The sequence below is a fragment of the Triturus cristatus genome, chromosome 6 (genome assembly GCF_964204655.1).
Source record: "Triturus cristatus chromosome 6, aTriCri1.1, whole genome shotgun sequence".
Taxonomy (NCBI): domain Eukaryota; kingdom Metazoa; phylum Chordata; class Amphibia; order Caudata; family Salamandridae; genus Triturus; species Triturus cristatus.
The window spans coordinates 452,959,386-452,979,311 of NC_140589.1; the positions used below are offsets into that span (position 1 = coordinate 452,959,386).

Below are 19,926 nucleotides of genomic sequence, written 5' to 3' on the forward strand. Positions count from 1 at the left end.
AACAATGGATCCAACGACCTTAGACAAAAATTAATTTAGTATGTACCGAATAGACTCCTCCATTCCTCAGGAGCAAGAATCCTGGTTGTCCCCAGATTTAAAAATGTTTACTGGGGAGTTAGAAGCTTAATCTTTTGTACAGACAAACAGGTAACGAGTTGCCGCTCTTGATCCATTCTTCCCTCAACATGCTCACTTTCAGGAAAGAGCTGGAAACATGGCTATTTAACAACTAGGCCCTCTCTCCTCTCTGATGTTCTGTTATTTTTTCGAGCACTCTTTATAAAACCATATAACATTAACATTGGTACTGGCTTAGTAAGCAGTTTTGGGGGTTTAGAAGGCTCCGACACTGATGGTACCAGCAAAAAAACCATGGTCCCAGGCATCAAGGTGACATCTAGAAGAACCAGAGAAGGCAGAGGGTCCACAGCAGCTTTAAGAGGTGGAAGAGAGCATGAGGCAACAAAGATGGACAACACAGCCTTTACCTCTATGTCATTAGAAGGAAGGTTGAAAATATAGATCGGTTATTACTTCAGGAGTAGGAACAGGCTTCAGGAAATAAAATAATGATGCCTCGGATCCCTTTCATTGTTTTCCATGACGCGATGAAGAGAAATGCCTCTACTTCTTGTTCATCTGTTTGTGTCTTCTTTTGGTAAAGGAGCTTCAGCAGTGCGGCCAAAAGCGAACCTTGGATTTAAAAGGAGCACTTGATTTCACAATCATGAAAAACATGATTCAAGAGAGTGACTCCACAGTGGTTTCCAACGCAGACATGGTTCAGGAGGTTGGACAAAAAGGAGAAACCATTGTGCTTTTGTCATGAAGTTGAAAACTGGGGCAAATGTGGAAAGATAGTGAAAGAGGTGACTGACAGCCACCCTTTCTAAGATTTTGAAAATGAACAACATTTGGAATTTCAGTTTCAATCTTTCTTTTCAGAGTAACAGTTCCTAAACTTTTAAAACAGAGTCTGACAACCTGTGAAAAACATTATTTACCTTCGGTTACATTTAGATCTTCTTTTACTGAAGTTCGGTAGAATCGCAACTTTAGTTTTTTTGCCAGGCCCTCTGCTTCTTCACTAGAAAAGACAAAAAAAACATAAGGCTTGTAACAATTTGCAAATTGACAATTAATGTATTTCATACAGCACTGTCTTTTGCCAAGTGACAAATGTACATGCTGTTACCATCTTGTACTAATATTAAACAGGAAGAAATATGCTACTTACCAGGATGCATCTGTTCTTGGCATGTAGAGCTGCAGATCTATACACTGTGCATAGATCGCCATCTGGTGTTGGGCCCGGATGTTTGCAGTTTGTTTTTCCTCTTGGAAAGTCTTTGGGAGTCACGAGGACGGTGACTCCTCCTCTGGTTAGTATTGCGCATGGGCTTCGGCTCCATCCTCAGATTGTTTTTCGCCAGCAGGGAAAGATGGAGCATAGTAGTAACAGTAAAGAAACCCATGTGTATTGTATCTAAATAAGATAAGACTGGAACGGATACAGGTAGCCGGGGAGGCGGGTGGGCGTGTATAGATCTGCAGCTCTACATGCCAAGAACAGATGCATACTGGTAAGTAGCATATTCCGTTCGAGGCATATGAGCTGCAGATTATACACTGTGCATAGATTATATAGCAGTACCCACCGGCATCCGTTGCAGTTGTCTGAAACTGTGTTTTTAGTACAGCTTGGCCCACACTAGCTTGTTGCTTGGTTTGCACATCTACACAATAATGTTTTGTGAAGGTGTGTGTTGTTGACCATGTTGCTGCTTTGCAGATGTCATCTAGTGGTATGTTCCCTAGGAAAGCCATAGAAGCCCCTATCTTCCTTGTAGAGTGGGCTTTAGGGGGAACAGATAGCATTCGTTTTGCTTTGTGGTAGCAAATCTGTATGCATTTTACAATCCACCTAGCTATCCCTGATTTAGAAATAGGGTTGCCTTTGTGTGGTGGGGAGAAGGAAACAAATAGCTGTTTGGTTTTCCTGAAAGGTTGTGTTCTCTGGATGTAGTAAAGTAAAGCCCTTTTAACATCCAGTGTGTGTAAGGCTCTTTCCGCAACTGTTTGGGGTTGCGAGAAAAAGACTGGTAATTCTACCGACTGGTTTAATGGAATGGAGAAATGACTTTGGGTAGAAACTTGGGATTGGTGCGCAGTACAACCTTGTTGTGATGCATCTGAAGAAAAGGTTCCTGTATAGTGAGTGCTTGTATTTCACTAACTCTTCTGAGGGAAGTGATGGCCACTAGAAAAGCTGTTTTCCATGTGAGGAATTGCAGCTCGCACTTATGTAATGGTTCGAAAGGGGGTCCCATTAACCGTGTGAGGACTATATTCAAATTCAAACAGGTGAGGGTGGCACTCTGGGTGGAATTACTCTTTTGAGGCCTTCCATAAAGGCTTTGATGGCAGGCACTTTGAAAAGTGAGAGGTGCTGCCTGTTTTGTAAATAGGCAGCAATTGCAGCAAGGTGTAACCGAATGGAGGTATATGCTAGGTTACACCTTTGTAAATGGAGTAAATAACATATAATGTGTTGTATGGATACATTTAAGGGATTTATTGTGTTGTTGTGGCAGTAAACGACAAATCTTTTCCACTTTGCTGCATAGCACGCCCTAGTAGTAGGGCGTCTAGCTTCCCTGATAATGTTCATGCAATCAGGGGGAAGGTTAAGGTATCCAAATTCTAGGACCTCAGGAGCCAAATCGCAAGGTTGAGTTGAGCTGGGTCCGGGTGCCTGATCTCTCCATGGTTCTGGGTTAGGAGGCATGGTGAGAGGTGTAGCTTTTGGTGTGGTACTACTGAGAGTTCCAGCAGTGTGGTGTACCACGGATGTCTGGCCCATGTTGGAGCTACTAGGATCAGAGTCAGGGAATGCTGCTGTAGCTGGAATTAGTGGGAGAGGTGGAAAAGCGTATGCAAATTTGTTTGACCAGTTCATCCATATCGCATTGCCTTTGGACAATGGGTGTGGATATCTGGCGGCGAAGCTTGGGCATTTTTTGTTTTCGTGGGTGGCGAATAGTTCCATGTGTGGATGCCCCCACTTCTGAAAGAACGGGTGAAGAACCTGTGGGTGAAGTTCCCACTCGTGGATCTGCTGTGTCTGTCTGCTCAGCAGATCTGCCACGGGGTTTTGTACTCCTGGGACGTATTGGGCTAGGAGAAAAATCTTTTGTGGAATTGCCCATCTCCATATGCTCTGTGCTAACAGAGAGCTGTGGAGAGTGTGTGCCCCCCTGTTTTTTAATGTAGTACATGGCAGTCATGTTGTCTGTGCGAATGAGGACTGCCTTGCCTGAAATCTGTGCCTGGAAGGATTTTAGGGCGAGGAAGATCGCCAGTAACTCCAGATGGTTTATGTGGAGTAACTTCTGTTGCGGCGTCCATGTGCCCTGTGCTGTGAGATGTAACAGATGAGCTCCCCAGCCGGAGAGCGATGCATCTGTCGTTAGGATTATTTGTGGGACCGGGTCCAGGAACGGTCGACCTCTGGAAAGGTTTGTGGTGTTCCACCACCGCAGAGAGCGATGGGTGCGACCGTCTACCAACACCAGATCTGTCAGTTGCCCCTGGGCCTGGTTCCACTGGCACGCCAAACACTCTTGGAGTGGGCGCATTTGGAGTCTTGCATGTGGCACAATAAAGATGCAAGATGCCATCATCCCTATGAGCTGCATAAACACTCTTGCTGGGAGAGAGTGTTGGGATAGGAATTTTTGACGCAGCGCCTGTATTTTTGCAATCCTGGCAGGGTTGGGATAGGCTATGGCCTTTGAGGTGTCTATGGTGGCACCGAGATATTGTTTTGTGTGTGATGGTACCAGGTGGGATTTTTGATGGTTCACCGTGAAGCCTAGCTGGTGCAGTAGTTGGACTGTAGCGGTGGTATGTCGCACACACTGTTGGTAGGACGTGGCTTTTATCAGCCAATCGTCCAGATAGGGGAAGACGTGAATGTGCTGTCTTCTGAGGTGTGCAGCCACTACTGCCAGGCACTTGGTGAAGACCCTTGGTGCTGTTGTTACCCCGAACGGGAGCACCTTGAACTGGTAGTGTTGTCCGTCTACCACAAACCTGAGGTACTTTCTGTGAAATTGGTGTACTGGGATGTGAAAGTACGCGTCTTTCAAGTCCAGAGTGGTGAGAAAGTCGTTCTGGGAGAGAAGTGGAAGAACCTGTTGGAGGGTTACCATGTGAAAACGGTCCGAATGAATTTAAGTGTTTAGAGGTCTGAGATCTAAGAGAGGTCGTAGGGTCTCGTCTGTCTTTGGAATTAGAAAGTACAGGGAGTAGACCCCTAAATTTCGTTGATTTATGGGGACCTGCTCTATTGCTCCTTTTTGCAGGAGGGGGATCGCCTCTTGTGTCAGTAGCGCAGTATGTTCTTGCGACATAGGGCGGTGCCTGGGTGGAATGTTGGGGGGGTGTAGATGTTAATTCTAGGCAATACCCTGACTGAATGATTTGTGTCACCCATCTGTCTGAGGTGATTGTCTCCCAGACGTGAAGGAAATGTCGTAGTCTGCCTCCGACCGGAGTGGAATGGTCTGGAGGGAGCGGGGGAAAGTCATTGGGCAGGAGGTGTGGCAGAGCGGGCGGTATTTGTTTTGCCTCTGCCCTGATTATTATTGCCTCTTTATCCGCCTCTTTGATAACCCTTTGTGAAGGTAGACTGAGGAGGGGATTTAGAGGACGTGGATGCACTGTCCGATGAGTAGCCTCTGCCCGTGCCCCGAAAGGAAGAACGGCGAAAGGAGCGCCTGGGAGTCTGCGTTTGTAGGGCTCCCATATATTTCGCCGTGTCTGTATCTTTTTTCATTTTTTCCAGGGCTTCATCTACTTTAGGACCAAATAGATGATCTTGGTCGAATGGGTGATTTAGTATAGAGGCTTGAACCTCTGGTTTAAACCCTGAAACCCTGAGCCAGGCTTGGCGACGGAGAAGGACACTGGTGTTTATGGCCCTGGAGGCTGTATCTGCCGCATCTAGGGCACATCGTATCGAGGTATTGGTTATTGTTTTTCCCTCTTGAATAAGTTCATTAGCCCTAGTGTTGTACTTTTCAAGGAGATGGTGCATGATGGTCTCTTGCTCATCATAGTGCGCCCTGTCGTATCGGGCCACCAGTGCTTGTGTATTGGCAATACGCCATATATTGGCCGCTTGTGATGCAGTGTGCTTCCCTGACGCATCTAGGAGCTTGGACTCTTTGTCAGGTGGGGGCGCCTCGCCTGACGCCTGAGAATTTGAGCGCTTCCTGGCTGTAGATACCACTAGGGAATCTAATGGCGCAGGGCCCTTAATGTAAGAAGGGTCTGTAGGGGCGGCTTTGTACTTCTTTTCTATTCGAGGGTTTAGGACCCTGGCCCTGACTGGGTCTTTAAAAACCTCAGGGGCATGTTTAATTACGCCCTTTAACATAGGTAGAATGGCAGTGGACCTATGTGTATCATCAAAGGTGTCTAAGAGGAAGTCCTCCTCCACTGGGTCGGTATGTAACTCCACCCCGTGGTAGTGTGCCGCCCGTTGTAACAAGTGGTGAAAACCCAAGGAATATTCAGGAGGGGATGGCCTAGATGGATAAAGGTCATCCTGTGGGACATCTGGGATGTCCGGATTGTTATAATCATCCCATGGGTCTGGGGATCCAGTAGGGGTGGGATCTTGTGGCACATCTGCTGGATCATAGTAAAGGTCCCCCAAATCGTCTGGGACAGGCGACAAGGTGGGGGAATGATGAGGTGGAGGGGGTGGAGGTGGAGAGGGTGGAGGAGGTAAAGGAGGTGGGGAAGGCACCCTGAAAGGAGAGGTAGCAATGTCCTTTCTCTTTGGAGGTGGAGGCGGAGCCGGCTTGTCAAAGTGTCTCTTTTTTTAAGACAATGTCAAGTGTCCGGTCTTTGGATCCTTGGTGAGGGTTTTCTGCAAAGGATCCGGTGTGAAGAGCTCCTCTGACACTGGTTGTTCGGTCGGCGCCGAAGGTTTCGGGGCCGACGGCTTCTTAGGTTTGTCGAAGCCGTGCTTCCTGGGAACCTCCGGTTTTTTGGTCGGTGCCGAAGGGGGTCTCGGCACGGGAGTGTCGGTGCTGAGGGTCTTGTGATGTTTGGTCGGTGCCGGAGCAGGTTTCGGCCCCGAAGACTTCGGTGCCGGGTTCGGTGTGGAGGTGGAGGCCGATTTTTTCTTCGGTGCCGAAGAGTGTTTGTCGGCACCGGTGGCCGGCTGGCTCGAGCCCGAGCTGCCGGAAGGCTTAGAAGGCTTCTTTACCGGGCCCGAAGGTAGGGTGTGAGAAGCAGTGTCCTTGGTCTTGCCTAGGCCCGGAGGCGAAGGTGTGACCGAAGCCTTTTTCGGGATCGGCGTGGGCGTGGGAGGGGGAATTGTACTCACGACCCGCTGCGCCGGGGTGATGTCCTCCACATCTGAGTCGTCGGCCTCGGAAGCGCTGACGAGGTCGTCGTCCTCATGTTCGATGTCCTGCTGTCCCGGAGCTTCGACGTCGTCCCCAAAAATGTCGACTGGAGCGGAGGTCGAGGAGTGCGCCATGTTGCGTCTAGCCCGTCGATCTCGAATGGTCTTTTTTGAGCGAAAAGACTTGCAGGCGGGACAGTCTCGGGCCTCGTGTTCTGGGGAGAGGCAGAGGTTGCACCTCATGGAGATCGGTGTGGGGAAACTTGGACCCACATCGAGGGCACTTCTTGAAGGGAGTTCTTTCCATCTGCCGAGACCGGAGCCGGAATAGGCCCGAAGGCCGCCGTCGACCACCGGAATCGAAGAAGTGCCGAAGAGAAGATGAAGAATATGATTTATGTCTTTGAAGAAGCTCGATGAGCGAGGATTTGTGCGTCGATCGGTGAACTGGGAAGTTCGGAACCGGAGCGTGAAGTTTTACATCCGAGCCCGATGGCGGAAAAAAAACAGTCTGAGGATGGAGCCGAAGCCCATGCGCAATACTAACCAGAGGAGGAGTCACCGACCTCGTGACTCCCAAAGACTTTCCAAGAGGAAAAACAAACTGCAAACATCCGGGCCCAACACCAGATGGCGATCTATGCACAGTGTATAATCTGCAGCTCATATGCCTCGAACAACATATTTCAGGGCTGTTCTACCATTTAAAATGTTTTCATAACTATGGGTGAAGGCATGCTGTGTACACCAGATGCAGAAGTCTTTGGGATACCAATGTTAAACCGCATAATCCTTTTTAGGTCTCGCCTGGCTATCGCGTAAGAGATCTAAGCGAGACTTCTGTAGGGGCTTCAGAAAATGCTCCCAAAGGCTTCCCAGGCGGATCGGGTGGCGGTTACGCGCACAACCACGCGCATTCCATTTGCCACAAGCTACTTCCTGCGCGTGCGCCGCCTCACGCATTCAGAGAGGTTTAGTAAAGGGCACAAGCCCTTAGGAATGCGGTTAATGGCCAGTGCATTGTGAGGCATTCCAGCGCGAAGCTGGCATCTGGCATCGGACTTGAAAGCAGCAGACTGCTTTCGCCAGCGCACGCTCGGCCTCACTTCCTGCATCCCCTCTTACAACAATTAACTTTCGTTATAACTCACACCCCATATGCTCATTCCCTCCCACCCTTCCTTTGATGTCCGCTTTTCTTGTTGTTTACAAACCACACCACACATTGCTGCACGCCGCACACTGCTGCATGCCGCACACTGCTGCACGCCGCACACTGCTGTACGCCGCACGCTGCTGCATTACACACTGCTGCACGCCGCACACTGCTGCACGCCGCACACTGCTGCACGCCGCACACTGCTACACGCCGCACACTGCTACACGCCGCACACTGCTACACGCCGCACACTGCTACACGCCGCACACTGCTGCACGCCACTCACTGCTGCACGCAGCACACTGCTGCACGCAGCACACTGCTGCACGCCGCACACTGCTACACGAAACACTGCTGCACGCCACACACTGCTGCACGCCACACACTGCTGCACGCCACACACTGCTGCACGCCACACAATGCTACACGAAACACTGCTGCACGCCACACACTGCTGCATGCCGCACACTGCTGCACGCCACACACTGCTGCACGCCACACACTGCTGCACGCCACACACTGCTGCACGCCACACACTGCATTACTCACTGCTGCATGCTGCACGACACTGCTGCACGCCGCACACTGCTGCACGCCGCTGCACGCCGCACGCCGCTGCACGCCGCACACTGCTGCGTGCCGCACACTGCTGCGCGCCGCACACTGCTGCGCGCCGCACACTGCTGCATGCCGCACACTGCTGCACGCCGCACACTATGTGAGTTTATGCTACTGACATTGTAAATGACAATGCCTTTTATTTGTTTTAAAACCAAAACATAAATAAAAGGCATTGTAATTTTACAATGCCAATAGCTCAAACTCTTATAAATGCGAGACCTATTGCATTGCAAATGCTTGTTCCCATTGGTATGTGAAGGGAAAGGTCATCTGCACATCAGATTTTATGCACACAAAAAGCGCAGAGACCCCTGAATGGTAGACAAACCCTTGCCTGGCGAATTAAACGCAATCATTTAATTTCCCTTTATGAGAAGGGCAAATATGTGTTTATAAAAGATGTACAAAAATGTGAATCTGTTTCTAGGAATGCATCTCCAGTTTTTTAAGCAATTAATTTTTGGTTCAATTCAAATGTTTTCATAATTGTGTAACTGGCCCTTATCACATTGCTTCAATGGAACCTGAACTCTACCAGACACTACAAAAATAGTTTTGACTTGCCCTAAAACCCCAACTGTATCCTGCAAAGGAGGGAAGGACCATGGGTCACACTCTAAGGTATCTGGGTGGCCTGGAAATTTAAGACTGGCTCTTCAGTTCTTCGAGCAAACCAAGATCATCACCATCCTCATGAGAAGCTCACCAGAACTGTGCAAAGCTCAATAATACACATAATATAATATGCTGTATGAAATTCCACTGTTAAAATATGGAGGAGAAATGTAAATCTTGACATGAATTATGATTAGGGCTCCCGGTTTTATGGTATTTATATTTTTCCCATTTCTGTCTGTATTTATCCATATTTATTTTTTGCAAATTTTACCTGTATTTATCCATATTTATTTTAGGTTTTGTGAAAAAATTAAGCTGAATTGTGTATATTTCTGCATTTATTTAACTAGTTAATGTGCACTCGTGCCTGAACGCCTGACAGGTTTCAATGATATATACGCACTCAGGTGGTAAAATATGCACTTGTAAGAAAATACATACATTTTCGTATCAAGGTTGGCAAATCTACTGCTGTTTAAGGCTCTTTACTAAAATCCTTTATTTTTTAATCCCCTTGCCTGTCAATCCGCAAAGCTATTGGCCTGGCAGTCATGAATGACAGTATTTAGAATCAACCCAATTTCCGTTTTTATCCACATTTAAAAATAAATACAGACATGAAAATAAATGTTTTTCTGTCTGTATTTATCTGTAAAAATCCGTAAAAATGGAAAACAGGGAGCCTTAATTATGATCTGTGGATGAGCTACCACACTACTGAAACATTAGACTCTGCAAAGGTAAAACAGTTATAACAAGGGCAACTATGGCTCATTGCGGTTATCTTGGCCTGATCACCAAAGCAATCCTCAGAATAAAATCACATGTGATGTGTATAACAAATCAATCATTCAACACAATTTAAAAAATATGAAATGTAGAGGGTTATAGCACGTTTAGGTAAAAAGAGAAAAAAACTAAGAAAAGAAAAGAAAAATGAAAAAAATAGGTTTAAATTTCCATCAGTTACAAAAAAATGTGAAAATGTTCCAATAAAGTCAAATGCAGAAGGCATTATACAGAAACTCAATGAAAAATGAAAAAAAAGCTTAAAATATCCAAGAGCCTCCTGCAGAGATAGAACCAAGACCTGGGTACCTCAGAAGGCAGGAAGACAATACCACAAGCACAGATCAAGTTGGTGGTGGGGAGCTGACCAAATTTTCAACCTTCACAGTTTTTGGAAGGACGTTTGCTGACGCCAGAGCAACCCGATTCATGGCAAGTATCATTAAATCTTCTATATTCTACTGTCAATCCGCTACCTTAAAGAGGAACCATTCTAATACTCTCCACAAAATCTACATGATGCCCAGCAAAATGAGTACATTTGCAAGAGGTCCGGTTCCAAGTTGTAAAAGATGTGGTGCGATGAATGTTCATGATATCCACATGTACATGCTTTGCCCGATGCTAAACAGTTTTTTGAGAGGAAGTAAGCGGTATATTGTTAGAGATTTTGGGTCAAGTAATTAAGGTAAGCTTGGATCTAATTTTCTTTCACATGGACTTTAAATAGTGAAATCTTTTCCCAAGCATAAGGTAAAACCTTTGTTTCTTCTTATCCTTTTGTCAAGGAGGGACTTATGTTTCAAGTAGATACAACCCCATCTGCATGCAGGTCGAAACTTGTTTAAGGCAGCAGTAAAGATTAGTGAATTGGAGTTAGGCCATGGCTTTACAACAAAGAGACTATGAATGCAGTCAGACTTTTTAAGGTGACCAGCCAAATTATAAGGTAGATACATCTCCTTCTAAGTCCAATGATAAAACTAAGATTGGCGGGAGAGGTATGGCCTTAAAGTTAGATCGGGATAGCCATCCAAGTGAATCGATAAGATGGCTGTTGATCTCAATTTCATATAGTGTGATGTAAAACTACCACCTGAAGGTACATGAGGACTAAAAAAATAATACTAATCAGGATGTAAGCACTAGATGTCTTCTGGACACTATGACCATTGAAACCCCTTTAGACATCTCTATACTGGTTTGGGGGCCTTCTGTTTGCTATTTTGGCATCCTTAATAAGACAACTGGTGGATATACACATTTCATCTTCAGCTATTGGCTCCACTTTTCTGTTTATCAATGTATATATTGCTAATTCCGCCAGATGCCTTTTCTAAGAATAAACAGCACCTAAAACAGGATGTCCGAATATGTTCATTCATATGTGTTACCTTGAACTCCAGTAGGCTTTCAATATTATAAGCATATACTACCACGGAGCTTACTGGCACTTTGTAGTTTTCCTCAAACCTACTATCACTTGACATACCACATACTTGGGATTTTTTTTCAAATACTCAATAACTACTATTTGCGTACACTACTACCTTGGTTCCAACACTACAACTTTCTGATTTTGGCTATTGCAACTTTTCTTTTTATGGACTATCAACGCGGATGATCCCAAACTCTAAGAGTGAGAAGGAGGTTATCAGACTAGGACTCAGACTAGCACTCAAAACTCCTGCATCTTACCTACTGATGAGGCTTTGCATAGCAAGAGGCATTTTCAATCAATCAGTCATTTGTATAGTCTGGTACTGTAACCCTCAGGGGTATCTGGGCACTGATGCCATTACGTCTCCGTCGAAGAGCCAAGTTTCTTTCTAAGGTCTGCCAGAGAGGGGGCTGTTTGGGGGTGATGGGGTAGGTAATTCCAGGTCCTGGCTGCGACAGATGCGGGTGGGTGTGGGATGTCAAGTGAGGTGGAACGCAAGCGTCTTGTGGCCAGACAGAAGTTCAGACGATGGTGGATGCAGAAGGGTCCTCGATTGTGTAGAATTTTGTATACATGCGTGAGGATCATGAACTGGCATCTCTACAAGATGGGGAGCTAGAGGTTTCTGAGGGGGGGGGGGGGGTGATGTGGGTACATTTGGGGAGGGCCAGGATGAATTTGGCTGCTGGTGTTCTAAATGGTCTGGAGTCTTCTGAGGAGCAGGGGGGAAATTCCAGCATAGAGCACGTTGTCGTAGTCGAGGCAGCTGGTGATGAGGACCTGCGTGACAGTCTTTCAGGTGTTGATTGGGATTGGCATTAATGAGTTCCTACCTACATTCCCTATTATAGCAGCAATCATGAACATCAAACCTCATAATTAACACTCCTTCTATACCATGTATGCATTCTGCACTACCTTCAGAGTGCTTATATGGTATTATTGAAATGTATGCGTGGTAAAACTGTAATTTGCTATCCAGTGCCATGGATTCTTAAACCTTTTCTTTGGACAGTAAGGATTCCCTCATATACGGCCCCTTTCAGTTACCTCCTCAATGTCACCTCCTTCTTTAGACTGCATCCTTACTTTTCTCCATCTTCAGCTGTATAAGCAAGGCCTTTTTTCAATGCTATTCTCGTTTAAGCAAGGCTAGCCAGTGTCCTTTTGTCATTGGATCCCATGGCAGTTCAGGCTTGCAGCCCACAGAGGCGCTTATCTTTAGTGCCGGTATTTCTTGCCAACTCTCCTTGGATTTTGGAGCCCAACAAACAGCAGATCCCGTATAGTCCTTTTCAGCATGGGCTTTTTGTCAACAGTGACACTGATACAAGGTATAGGAGCATCTGGAAGGGTTTGCGGATCATTCAGGGACTTCTGGGTGTGAGACACAAACATGGTAACTCCCCACAAATGGTCTGGCTGGTCTTTCAAATTGGTCCTCCCTGGTGCACTCCTATGAATACAATCGAGGAATTCCCTATTCAGGCTGGTTCTTCACAGTCCATCTTCCTGAATTAAGTCTGCAGGGCAACATGGCTTAGTGAGTTCTTGATGTGCGTTGAACTTTCATATTGTGCTGCCTCCTTGTCATGCATTAAAATGGGGTTTTCCTAGCTTTAGCGCAAAGGAAACCCAAGATTTTAATAAAGACAATGAGGAACGTATAATATCCCTCCTGCACTCCCTGTGATTTATCATCAAGCTCTTTCTTGATGTGTGGCTGATTATCATTCTCTTATCTGGTCTCTATTCCTCCGCACTTTCTCCACATATTTATCCAATCTCGCAGTTCTCAAATTTTTAGGTGCGACAAAGGGTGTAGCTCCTGTTTTTAAGGCGAACCTAGCAGCGTGCAAGCACTGCTCTGCGAGGCATGCTGTATCCAATATGGGGACGCAGACCACCCACTTGGTGGTTCATTTGTTCCTTCCTGTGCCTGTCAGAATTGCTTTCTTTTCATTCATTAAATGCTGCTTGTTGCCCCACCTTTGGGTGGGTGTTGATTTTCGTGGGGACTGCCCCTGTTGCATGTCCCCTTACTCTTGTCTTTATTTATCGTGTGTTTGGCGTACTCTTTTTTCCATTGAAAGGTCCTGAGCCGTGTCTGCTTGTCTGGACGCTCTTGTCTCAGCTTTGACCCATCAAATTTTTTCCTTTCAGATTGGCTTCGGCTTTTTTTCCTTTCAGATTGGCTTCAGCTTTGCCCCTCACTTACTCTCCTGAATGCTGTACCGTTCCACCCACCCCCTCACCCCTCCCAAATCTCATTAATATATTTTTCATCAATTTTTTTTTTAAAGCCAGGCGATCACATGTTATGTTATGTTATTGCTATTTATAGAGCACACTGTTACTGTTACCCATGGGTGTCCTGGCGCTGTACAGTCTTTTTGGGGCCTGAGAGGAGAGGATGGTATGCCGATATTTAGGTGGAGAAAAGCCAGGTTTTTAAGGCTTTTCTGAAGGAGAGAAGATTTGTCATGGACCGAAGCTGCAGCGGCAGGTCATTCCATACTTTAGCTGCACGTGCAACTAAGCTTCTTCCTCCCCAACTGGCCTTGTGCACTTTGGGTACCAGTATTAGTTTTGCTTCTGATGACCGCAGCACTCTTTTTGGTATATACCATTGAAATTTATTTTTCAAGAACTCTGAGCCAGTTCCCTGTAGTGCTTTGTGAACAAGGCACAGAGCCTTGAACTGTATCCTCTTTCTAATGGGCAGCCAGTGGAGTTTTTTGATCTGGGCTGAGATTGAGGCAAATTTTGATGTACCGGTGAGCAGTCTAGCAGCTGCATTTTGAAGAAGTTGTAGTTTGTGCTGGGGGCCCTCTTGTAGGGAAAGATATAGCCCGTTGCAGTAGTCTAGCCTTGACAAGGCTAGTGAAGTAATTACTGTTTGTATACGGTCTTTGGGTAAGAAAGGTATTATTTTCTTGCATACCCTGAGCGTGTAGGTGGTAGAGGATATAACTGCGTTCACCTGGTCTTTATTGTTGTTTGTTGTCAATCCACACCCCCAGGTTTTTTTGCTTTATTCCTCGGGCGGGGAGGGGACCAAGAGAAACCAGCCACCAGGCCGGCGTCCAAAAATTGGGGTCATTTCCAAATAATACCACTTCCGTTTTTCCAGAATTTAACTTAAGACATTTCTGTCCACACGGCAGGGAAAAAGGTCTGGAGTCGAATTCACCCATGGCGACAGTTTGGGTTCTGTTAGAGAGAAAGGATTCCAGCAGTTTCCAGGCGTTACCCTAAACTCCAATCTCCTTCACACGGTCCATCAGTAGTGAGTGATGGACCGTATCGAAGGCCGCTGAGAGATCCAGCATGATCATCACTGCTTTGCCTCCTTGATCGATTATGGTTCTAATCTCCTCTGTTGATTTAATGAGGGCTGATTCAGTGCTGTGACCATGTTGCGATGGATCCAGTACCTGTAAATCAAGCAAGAACGCGCTCAGTTGTATGTTCATGATTTCTCCGCTACTTTTGCTGGAAGAGGAAGCCTCGATATTGGTCTAAAGTTGTTAGGGTCTTTGGGATCCAGCGAGGGTTTCTTAAGTAGGGGCAGTATAGAAGCGCTTTTCCAATTTATGGGAAAATATCCCTGAGAGAACAGAGTTAATGAGAAAAGTCAGTGCCGCGGCTATTGGTTCAGGGGCTAATATCAACAGAGAGATGGGTCAGGGGTCATTAGGTGAACCAGATTTTGTTGTCATGATAAGATTTAAGATTTCTGAAGTTGTTACTTGGGAGAAGTTGTCAAAAGATTCCCTGTTGTTTGTTGTCAATCTGGGTGGAGATAGAATTGTCTGTAGTCTTGGAGAAGATGGAGAGTCTACTTTGCCCAGGAAAAATTGTGCAATGTTATCACATATTTCCTGACTGGCGGAAATAGTAGGAGTGGTTGGAAGTACTAGCGATGTGACTGTTTTGAATAGTTCTTTGGGCGAATGTTTTGCAAGATTTATTTGGTTAGAAAATAACTCTTGTTTTGTTGTGAATAGTAACAGTTTATACTAAGCTAGACTAAGTTTGTAGTTATTTCTATCATTCTCATTGTAGTTCTTCCTCCAGGTTCTTTCAAGGTGTTTGCAACTCAGTTTAAGGTCTCTGAGCTCTTGGGAGTACCATGGGGAAGGTGGCCTTGCCCTATTGGGGTAGAGGAGTTTTTTGGGGGCAAGCTTGTCTCCAGCAACTTCTAACCATTTAGTATAAGCTAGTGTCGCCTCATCCAGGTTTGTAGGGAGGGAGGGGACAGTTGCGATTAGTGTCTCTTGCAGTTCCTCCGCATTAATTTTATTCCATGCTCTACTGACCAGATGCTTCTTCCCAGGTTTCCATGAGTGACGAATGGGCGATCTGATTTCAAAAACTACTGCCATATGGTCTGACCAGATGACTGGAAGGGTGCTAGTAAAACTAAGATGTGTTTCGTTAGAAAAAATGCCGTCTAGTGTGTGTCCGGCCTTGTGTGTGGGTCCGGTCACCACCTGTTTTAGACCAGCATTATTCATCATATCTAGTAGATTTGAAGTGTCCGGGTCAGATAGTGATTCTAAGTCGAAATTGACATCTCAGAGTATAGTGTAAGTATTTGCATTTAACATAGTTTCAATTATGCTATCACCTTGCTTGAGAAATTGGTTTCTAGGTCCAGGTGCTCTGTATAATAGAATGCCTCTGAAGGTAAAGTGATGTGAACGATAGAAACAAAAATTAAGCGTTTCAAATACGAGATTAATCAGAGGGTTAAAAGATGCCCTGATGGATTTGTGGTAGATAACCACAAGGCCCCCTCCTTTCCTGTTGGGTCTATTTAGGGCAAAACAGAGATAGTCGGGCGGTGTAGCTTTCACCAGATCAGGGCCAGAGGCCTCATCCATCCAGGCTTCGGTTATGAACGCGATACATATTACCTCATCCAGAACTAAAGCTTCACATTCGAGGCTGTGTTTTACCAATGAGCGAGCGTTGATGAGGACACATTTCCAACCTTGAATAAGCAACGTATTGTTATTGTGGCTGCTTAGACTGGGTTTGGATTTAATGGGTTCTAACACTACATCCAGTAGCTTGATTCCGCACCCCTGGCAAAGCAACTGAGACCACGGAATACAGGTCCCTGGCTCCAAACATATGCAACCAGAGTGTTTTTGGGATTACAATTGAGATTGTGTAGTGTCCCACTAGAATAGTGTAATCACAGAATGTTATTGAGGTGACGCTGAGTCTCAAACCCTTTGTTTCTCGGTCGATGCTCCGGCCATAGCATCACATCCTTCTTCCCTCTCCCACCTACTCCTCAACCCAAGAGGAGGCTTTCGAAGGGCATGGTCAACAAGATAGAGAGGCATCACTAAATGCTCGCTCTGGCCCCGTAAAAGTAATGCGGCAATATCCTGCTAGCTCTGAGCCCCAGGATGCACATGTAATGTCGCCTACTGGTCCGGACACACGGGTGGAGGTGAGATTGGTGCTACCCCATGGCTGTGGAGCGTAGCAGTACTCACTTAGACGGAGCAGAGAGTCCCATCCCTCTTTGATCATTCTGGTATTGGAGAATGACACTTGTGAAGCCGAAAAAAGGCTCCAAAACTGCCTTACCGCTACGTTCAGATGGATGAACCTAAATCATCTCAAGTGCAATACTGGGAAAACTGAAATTCTTCCCTTCGGTAAAAGTAATTCCTTTAAATCCTGTATCGTGGTGGCCTAAGGATGCCATGGCCCCCCCCTAGCACCGCCTCCTCGGTCTGTAATCTAGGGATCAAATTTGATCCCTCCCTGAGCTTCAAACAGCAAGCCACAGCCGTAGCAGGGACCCGTTTCGGAATTATCAAAGGGCTCAGGAAATTTTACGACCTAATTCCCTTTTCTGCAAGGAAAACTGTCGCAGTAGCCCTTATCACCTCCCGTATTGACTACTGTAATAGTCTATATGCAGGGGCTAACAGAGAAGTCTGCCATAAACTACAAATGGTACAGCATGCTGCTGCGAGACTAGTGCTGGGATGGAAAAAGGAAAACCTCAGCTACAGCAGCAATGAAACTTTTACATTTGCTGCCCATCAACAAAAGGGTGCTCTTTAAAATCCTATTGATCGCCTTTAGGGCATTCAATGGAAAGGGACCCAACTACATACTGAAAATATTTAAGCATTATAACCCCACGAGATGCCTCAGGTCTCAAGCGGACAATCTTCTTACCATTCCCAAATTCAGACTCAAGACAAAAGGAGGAAAATCTCTGGCGGTACTGGGCTCTAAGGCCTGGAACTTCCTTCGCTCCTATCTCCGTCAAATTCCCACAGAAGCAACTTTCAGAAAGGCCCTCAAAACTTGGATTTTTACTCTCTCCGAACAGGAATGCAAAAATCTAGTCTAATATCTCCTCTCTCTGTCTAGGTCATCAGGATTCTTGATTCTTCTCTACAGCGCAAAGATGCTCCTTGGAGTGCAACCTGCGCTATATAAAAACCCCATCACATCACATCAGCAGCGTCCTTGTGTGGAGGTGGGGCCCAACCTGGATGCTGCGGCCTCTCAGGGCTGTAGCGGAACAGCGGACCCAAGGAAAGTGGTGGCTGAACAGAGCCTCCCCCCATCAAGGTGAAGCAGCAGTAAGTGGCTGCCGCTAGCCGGCTGAGGATTAACATGCCCCCTCTGGGGGTTGGGGGGGGTGGGGGGGAAGGAGGAGACTGGTCCTGGCGAAGAGAGTATTGAGGCATAGAGGGCAGCGCAGCTGCCGGCGCCCGCTGCAGTCTTGTGCTGCAATGGTGCAGGAGGGCGGACGAGCTTTGCGGATGATTGGAGATGGGAGGTTTGGACAGTGGCGTAGCTAGGGTGGGGCGGTCTGCCGGCTCTATTTTGGGGGAGGACAAAGGCATTCAGATAAGGCTCGGCTTGCTTTCGTGGAAGGGCAGAGAAGGAATAGGACTCGGGCAATATCTTCTTTGTTGTGCTGGCAGCTGTCCCCCCCCCTCTCTTCATATTATTCCCTCTCTTTCTGTCTTCCTCCTCACTTACTGAAAACCATGACTTGAAGAAACGGTTCACAACCTCTCTTTTCTTCTTTCATTTAGTTTCTTCTCTGTGAAATGGATCCAAAAAAGAAAAACACTCTTGCGAGAAATGCCCTTTTTCTGACATTTTTCTATTCCAAAGTGCAGCGGGATGGAGAGAAATAGAAGGTTTTAAATATGAAAAATAAATACATAACTAAATAAAGCAAGACAGAGGGGTTGCAAAGTGGCCAGATTGGTTTTATTTACATCCAAATACATCAGCATCACTTTACAGAGTTTGCCAGTGAAGCGCTACTTTTGTTTTCTCGTCTTTCTTTGAACAGCATTGTTGTTCCCACGTGGGAAAGTGTACCATTCCTGGAGGTACTGCAATACCTGGTTGATGGGTGGATTGGAAAACACAATGTGTGCCATGGCTCTGTGTTTATGGATGTGGTACTTTTAAACCATACTGCTTACGTTTTGTAAGGATATAACCAATGGACATTGAAACGGTTCTCTTCAGGGCCCTCTAGTCATGTCCTTAACTTTTCAGGTAAAATCACTGGCTGATTTCTGAATAGTGAGTAAGAGATCGTTACGGTAACCATGTTGTTTCTGCTTACATTTCACATGCTTTACTTAATCTTGCATTCCCTATGAGTGGTGCTTTTACTTTTTTTTTTTAGGCAGCATATTACTTTTATCAAGTGCATAATTTGAATTGAGCCACATCCAAGTGTTTATAGCGGGCACAATTAGGTTATAGCTGAAGGCAGTGCGAGTTTCTCTCAGTAGGGAAGTATGGTGTTCAATGGGGGAGAGGATGTGGCACTATGGCCAGAGCTGTCGAATTTGGAACTGGGGAACCGGATTCAGCCTTCATGACCAGTCCACCAGACCACTCTACTAAGGGAGCACATTCCCATGCTAGACCTTAGAAGGCCCCACTAGACCTTAGAAGGCTTGATGTCTTAGCACAAGCAGGTGTACCCTAGTGATGTCAATTGTGGGTTAACCTTGAAGGGATGTCCACCACAATCCATACTGAAGTTCCTCTCCAATCTTGTGGATAGGCCTACGAAGCAGCACTCCCTAGAGCAACAGTGATCCAGTCACGGTGACTATCACTGAAGTCACATAAACCTTGAGCAGGTTAGGGCAATGCGAACGGTGTAACCGCACTGGTTACCTATTTCGGGTGGGTGCGTAGTGTTTGCACGTATATTATGGTTTGACAAAAACTTGCTGCCTCCTTCCTGGCCTCCAGCAATTTTCAGAAATAATAAAAATGTCATGGTAACTTTTGTGATTAATGTTCTTCCTAGAGAGAGATCAGAGTTTTATCTAGTGGAAGGGTTGACTCCTGGAAATGTAGCACAGAGGGTTAATGTGCCTGCTGCAAACAACATGTACCATGCAAATCACAAAGTGCATTGCTTTAATGGGGGGGGGGGGACCATGATGAATGGTCATTTAATGTCAGCTGTAGATGATGGATCCCTGAACAGTGTCATGTATGTGCATGTAACTTGCATGATCGAGGTAACTATTAGCGGCGATACTACGTGTCTCTTGGACCTCTTTCAAGTGCTCGCCGTCCTTTTTCCCCAGCAACTGCCCCTCCCCAGGGGCGGCAATCTGAGAGATAGCCCCAGGCGCCACAAGCTCTAGCTACGCCTCTGGGTTTGGAGGCTCTATCGTCTCGGTCCCCTCCCCGTACATTGCAGTTGCGGAGAACAGGTTACCGCGGCCGGGCTGAAAGCAAGGAGCTGAACGGCTATTGGGCACTGCGGCGCACTGAGTCTACAACCGCGCAGTCCAGAGAGTGGCTGCGTGCCAAAGGAGGGAACTGTGGTGG

At 46.3% G+C, this 19,926-nt stretch overlaps 1 protein-coding gene across 1 annotated transcript in view; it reads right to left on the reverse strand.

Moving 5' to 3' along the window:
* The window catches only part of RAB23 (RAB23, member RAS oncogene family), a 352,339-nt gene that overhangs the window by 49,430 nt on the left and 282,983 nt on the right, over positions 1-19,926 (reverse strand). The window contains exon 5 of the mRNA XM_085610889.1: positions 1,008-1,090. Coding sequence (XP_085467015.1) covers positions 1,008-1,090 — 83 coding nt within the window. The remainder of the gene's footprint in view (positions 1-1,007; positions 1,091-19,926) is intronic.